The following is a 6,000-nucleotide window of genomic DNA, read 5'->3' as shown; positions in this document are numbered from 1 at the left end:
TTAAAGGCAGTGAGAAGCGCTGCCCGCCCACTTTCCCGCGGCTCCCTCAGGCTTTGGCCCCGCCCCCCCCGCGCGCCTGCTCCGTCCGCGCTTCCGCCCACGTGACCCGCCCAGGCTCCTCCCCCGACAACATGGCGGCGCCCAGGGGCTCCGGCCGCACGTGAGAAAGACTGGGCCATCGGGACTCGGAAAGCACGGCGTGTGAACTTCTTTCCCCTTCCTAAGGGGAGTTGTATCCCCTTGTCGCTTCCCGAGGGCCTCGCGGCCCTCTGGCCCTAATCAGCCATGAAGACAAAGCCTGTTTCCCACAAGACCGAGAATACCTACCGGGTGAGTGTGGGAGTCCGGGCTCAGCCGGGAGACTATCACAGGACAGGACTCCTGGGGTTCTGAAGTCTGCGAAGAAAGTGAGTCGCTTGCGAAGAGACTGGCCAAAATGGGAGAGTTCTCCGGGTGTAGTAAACACGGAATAGGGAAATTCCGAAGTCTGGACCGCAGATTTTGCTGGCGGTCTGTGAGATCTAACTCATCTTGGAAACTCTCTCAGTCTGCAGTGGAATTCGTTATCCCAGGAGGTGGCTTAGGGCTGAGTCTCCCCTGATCTTTCATCTTTAAAGACCGAATTGGGTAGCGGGGCGCGAGGACGTCAGTGGCTTCCAGGTGACGGCTGCTGTAGCACTTTCTCTGTTGGATCCGTGGGGTAATTTCCTTCCAGGTCTTTATGACAACTATAGGACTTGCATATATTTAAAATTACTGTTGTTGCAACAACTTAGCTAGGACCCTTGTGCTTGTACATGACACTAAACCTAGTAGATACGTGAGTCTACTCCTCAGCGTTCACTTAGGTTCACCAGTTTAATGTGGGGATTTCATCTGAAATGACATAGCTAATAAAATGAAACAAACATAGAAATATACATTATCTTCAAGTAAAAACGCAGTGCCTTCAAAACTATGCTTTTCAGTTTGTTTTTACTTTTATGTTTCATTAGTAATACCTGCTCTTAGTTTAAAAACCCAAGTGTACAGTTGATGGTTGATAAAAGAAAACACAAGTCTGAAATGACACACAAAACACGCCGTTATTTGTAATGATGGTACACAGGCTTGCTGTAGCTTTACACTTACTTTCATAATGAAACTGCTCACATGTGGTTATTATATAGTACTCAAGTAGATATTCAAGGTGTGATATTTAATGATGATGTATCTTAAATATGTTTTCCTTCCCAGTTTCTTACATTTGCTGAACGACTGGGGAATGTGAATATCGATATCATTCACCGTATCGATAGAACTGCAAACTATGATGAGGTAAGAGATTGTAATATTAGCCAATCTTCAGGTATTTGAAATGTACCCTGTTAATAAAGTGAATTGTTTTCCAAGCCATTCTTTTATGAGCGTGAAGTGCTTTAGCCCTGTGTTGTCCAATACAGAAGCCACACATGGCAAATTAATTTAAATTTACTTAAAATGTAAAGTGTTCCCTAGCCATATATGTGGCTAGTTGGTACCATATGTATAAGTGTGGATCTGGGAACATTTTTTTTCCTTGCAGAAAGTTCTGTTGGGTGATGCTGTGTCAAACAGTTGATTTGACTTCATACTCACCTGGCTTTGTGATCTAGCCTGTCACTTTTCCAGGTGCTTTCCAAACACTGCTGCAGATCCATGTTCTTGTACCTATGATTTTAAAGTGATTTGATAAAGTCATTTTTCTGGGGCTTAGTTTCCTCCTGTATAAACAGAAAAGGGACGACTACATGATTTCACAGTTCTCATCACATTCTATCTTGGTCATCCCTCTGCAGAAATATTTTCCTTTTTGCTACTTCAAATCATTCTTCCTCTGCTAGCCTTAAGTTCCTGTATCACAAGCTTTTAACTTGAGGATTCAATCTCACTTATCATTATTCTTCCTTTGACTGTAGTCAGACCCCACGGACTCTGTCTTTCAATGCGTTATCTCTGCTGTGTAGATTCAATGTGTTAGTGATATTACCTAGGTAAGATAGGATGCTTTGGGAACTTATAGTAAAGGGAGCCCTAACCTAAATTTTTTGGGGAAGTAGAATGAGGTGTTGCAAAAAGGTGATCTAGACAAGAGAAACCTGAATTGAGTTTCATTGTTTGAATAGGTTTTAGCATGACAAAGAGGCACCAGAAAGGCTATTCCAGGGAAGAGCCTATATACAAGAGCAGCAGCTAGAAAATATAAGTGACCTCTAAGACACTGCAGAGAAAAGCTTTCATATGCCAGTCTTAAGTTTGGAGTTTATTCTTAAGTTATGGGGTGTCATTCCAGGATTGTAAGTAGGAGAGTAAGTGGCATGAATCAGACTTAAGTTTTTGATCTCTATCATTAGTGTGGAGGAAAGAGCAGCATTTAACTTAGGGCAACCAGTTGTGAGGATCTGGTAGTTACCTAAGGTGAATAGAAGGGAAAGATCTTGTAGATACTAAACAAGTAGAATGGGTAGCAATTGTACATACTGGATAAGAAGCGAGGAACAGAATGATATTACGGTTTTGGGTTCCTATAACTGGGTGGTTGAAGATGTCCTTAATGAAAATGGATATGTAAGAAGAGCATGAAATTGTAAAAGGAAGATAACTAGTTGCATTTGGAGCTGGTAGAATTTGATGTGCACTACCTATGGCCATGCAAATGATAGTATCCAAAAGAGATTTGGATATATGGATCTGCAGCAGGATACTTCAGAGGTAGAATACAGTTTTGGCAATTAGCAGACAGTTTATAGTTTAAGCCATAGGAGAGGTTGAAAGTACCAAGTGTTGAGAACCTGAGATAGAATCCTGGGCTGGGTGGTATAGAATGGCCAGTCACATGTCTAGCAGTTGGCTGAGGTTCAATGGGCATGGTTTTCCTCATGCCTTCTTTTCTCAGGGAAGCCAGACTAAAGCTTCTTTTCATGATGACAGAAGCTTTCCAAGACATTGAAAGCTGACACTGCAGAACCTCGTAAAGCCTTACTTTGGGTGTTGAAGGTCACTTCCATTGCATGTTGTTGGTCAGAGCAAACATGAGTTGATCATGAGGCCAGGCTAGATCCAAGGAGAGGAAATACACTCATCTCTTGGTGGGAAGAGCTGATAGTCACATTATAAAGGGACAGGGACATGATCCTTCAGCAATGGATGATGTGTACCAGTCACTGTGTGAGGCCACGAATGTCTTCTTCATTTAAGTTTTAAGCTGTAATGTATATTTCTTTTATGCCTTAAGGGACACTGAACAAAATTTAATGGAATTCTCTTTTGTATTCTGCTTATATTACTTTGCCTTATTTTTATATTTTAAGGATTTCCAAAGTACAATTTAATTTTAGTTGTTGTTTTGATTGTAGGAAATTTGATGTGCTTTCGGTACATACTTATGTGTTATCCTCTTTTTGTCTCTTTCTCTCTGTATGTGCACATATGTACATACACATATATACACATACAAGGTAATTTATGGGCTTTACCCTTCAGAGTACAAGATAGTATATGTGGTGTTAAGAGACAAACAACTTATTTTTGAACTTAGAAAAAGACTGTTTTCTCACCCTTCCCATCTTTTATTGCCAAGGAAATCAACATTGACAGTCCAGTATATGTGTATTCTTCTACCTGTTTCTCTCATGCTCATAAAATTATGTGCAAATATTTTAGAAGGTTTTGTTTTGTTAAAGAAAAATTCAATCCCAACATATACCTTACTACACAGTTTGTTTTTATCACTAGGGACCGTATTATCAATGTCGTTCTTGTTCAATGTAGCTATCATTTATTTTTATTTTACTTTTTTGGTGCTGGGGGTTGGACCCAGGGCCTCACACATGCTAAGCATGCATTCTACGGCTGAGCTGCACCCCCAGCTCTGACATTTTTTTTAAGTAGCCACTTTACATACTTTAGTGCATATTGACCATGCTATTTCAACAGTTTTCCTGTTGCTGGATCTTAAGACTGTTTTATGTTTTCTCTTCACTATAGTAGAGCTGAATAATAAGTATCTTTGTACTTGTATGTTTGCAAATTTTACAAGAAATATCTTAAAAACTGGAAATGCTAGGTCAAAGTATATGCCTACTTTATATTTTAAGAGGAACACCAAATTATTTCTCCCTAAGGTTACAGTTGTTCATATATCCAAAAATGGAATGAAATAACTACAAAGAGACAGCACATTTTTCTATGCCTAAACTTTCAAGTAACACAGAAATATGTTTTTTCCTTTATTGTGACCATTATAAGGGCTTTTGAGAGTTATTTAATACAATCAAATCAACAAAACGTTTGTTTTGAAAGGGAAATGGCAAACTTTAATTTTCTGTCACAGATTCTCAAAACCAGATATTTTTTATATTTACACTTCATTTCTTCTTCTTTTTCCTATTTTTTTCATTTTTATTTTTGTGTGCTTTTATTGGTGCATTGGTGGTCTCACATTATAATGTAACTCAGTGTGACAGTGATACACATTTGCACAGCACTTGGTGAGCTTCCTCTTCGGTCCCTTCTCCCTCCCTCCCCTTTCCATACTGAGGATGGTGCCCAGGGGCATTCTACCTCCAAGCTATGCCCCCAGCCCTATTTTTTCTTTATTTTGAAACAAGGTCTCACTAAGTTGCAGAGGGCCTCACTAAGTAGCTGAGACTGGCTGTGAACCTGCGATCTTCCTCAAGTACTCTCTCAGCCTCCCAAGTAATGGGCTTGTAAGTGTGCACCACCATGCCTGGCTGCCCATGTTGGTATTGAGATTGGCATTTTGCTTATATAAATCATCTAATGACCCACTTTTAAAATAGCCTAAAGGAGTTTCTAAGCTCTTAATCACTTTTTTAAGATATTACTATATCGTTATACTTACTAAACTTTTTTGAAATTGACTGGGTTTCTAATTAATGGACTGTTTTAATCTTGGCAGGAGGTTGAAACCTACTTCTTTGAGGGTTTGCTGAAGTGGAGAGAATTGAACCTTACAGAACACTTTGGTATGTTTTATCTTCTTTGTATTTTATTCTCCCATAATTTGTACTTTATATGTTCCAAACAACTAAGTAGTGATATGATGGAAAAGCAGAATATACTTCTTTTCTTTTCACCTAGGAAAATTTTACAAAGAAGTTATTGACAAATGCCAATCATTCAATCAGTTGGTCTATCATCAAAATGAGATTGTTCAGAGTTTGAAAACGCACTTGCAAATTAGGAACAGCTTTGCCTACCAGCCCTTGTTGGAGTAAGTAGCATCTTGAAAAAAAAGTTGCATGGGGTTTATCTAAATTTTTAAGAAAGCTTGTGTTTCAGAACTAAATATGTTTTAGACCAGGTGTTTGTAATTTAGAAACAAAAGAATTTACTTTTTTTTATCAGAATGTCAGGAAAAGGTGCATTACCATAAAGCATGATTCTAGGTGTACAACTTTGCATTTGTCATGTAATCCTAAAAGAATCTCATTTTTCCTTGATACTGTAGTAACAGATGATCAAGCTTTGAAGAAGTCCACCTTTCTAGCCTGATTTCTTCTCTGAACTCTTAAAATTTTATGTGTCAAGACTTGATTTAGAAGTATTTTGGGTTAATCAGTATGATAATCAGAGTTATCTACTATGGTTTAATAGATTTATAACCTTTTTCTAAAAATCCATACCATTAATTTTTTTTTTTAATCTAGTTTGGTGGTGCAGTTGGCACGAGATCTACAAACGGATTTCTACCCACACTTTAAAGACTTTTTCCTGGCTATCACCTCCATCCTGGAGACTCAGGATACAGAGTTGCTGGAATGGGCTTTCACCTCACTGTCCTATCTTTATAAGTACCTGTGGAGATTGATGGTGAAGGATATGGCCAATATATACAGGTGACCTTTTTTCTCTCCAGTGTGGTTTTACTTACTTATTTATTTATTTATTTGTCTTTCCCCCTGGCTTTTGTCTGACTCTCAAACTATCTTTGTAGGTAGTGCCTAATTATTTTCTTAT

The 6,000-nt window shown here is 38.9% G+C and overlaps 1 protein-coding gene across 1 annotated transcript in view; it reads left to right on the top strand.

Moving 5' to 3' along the window:
- Positions 1-285: 285 nt before the first annotated feature.
- The window catches only part of UTP20 (UTP20 small subunit processome component), a gene marked incomplete at both ends in the record, with an annotated part of 110,824 nt that continues 105,109 nt past the window's right edge, over positions 286-6,000 (top strand). The window contains 5 exons of the mRNA XM_080705144.1: positions 286-330; positions 1,237-1,317; positions 4,940-5,006; positions 5,122-5,254; positions 5,691-5,879. Coding sequence (XP_080561270.1) covers positions 286-330; positions 1,237-1,317; positions 4,940-5,006; positions 5,122-5,254; positions 5,691-5,879 — 515 coding nt within the window. The remainder of the gene's footprint in view (positions 331-1,236; positions 1,318-4,939; positions 5,007-5,121; positions 5,255-5,690; positions 5,880-6,000) is intronic.

Source organism: Muscardinus avellanarius (genome assembly GCF_963383645.1).
Source record: "Muscardinus avellanarius genome assembly, chromosome: 11".
NCBI classification, from domain to species: Eukaryota; Metazoa; Chordata; class Mammalia; order Rodentia; family Gliridae; genus Muscardinus; species Muscardinus avellanarius.
The sequence above is the reverse complement of the archived record's forward strand: the minus strand, read 5'-3'. Positions and strand labels throughout refer to the sequence as shown.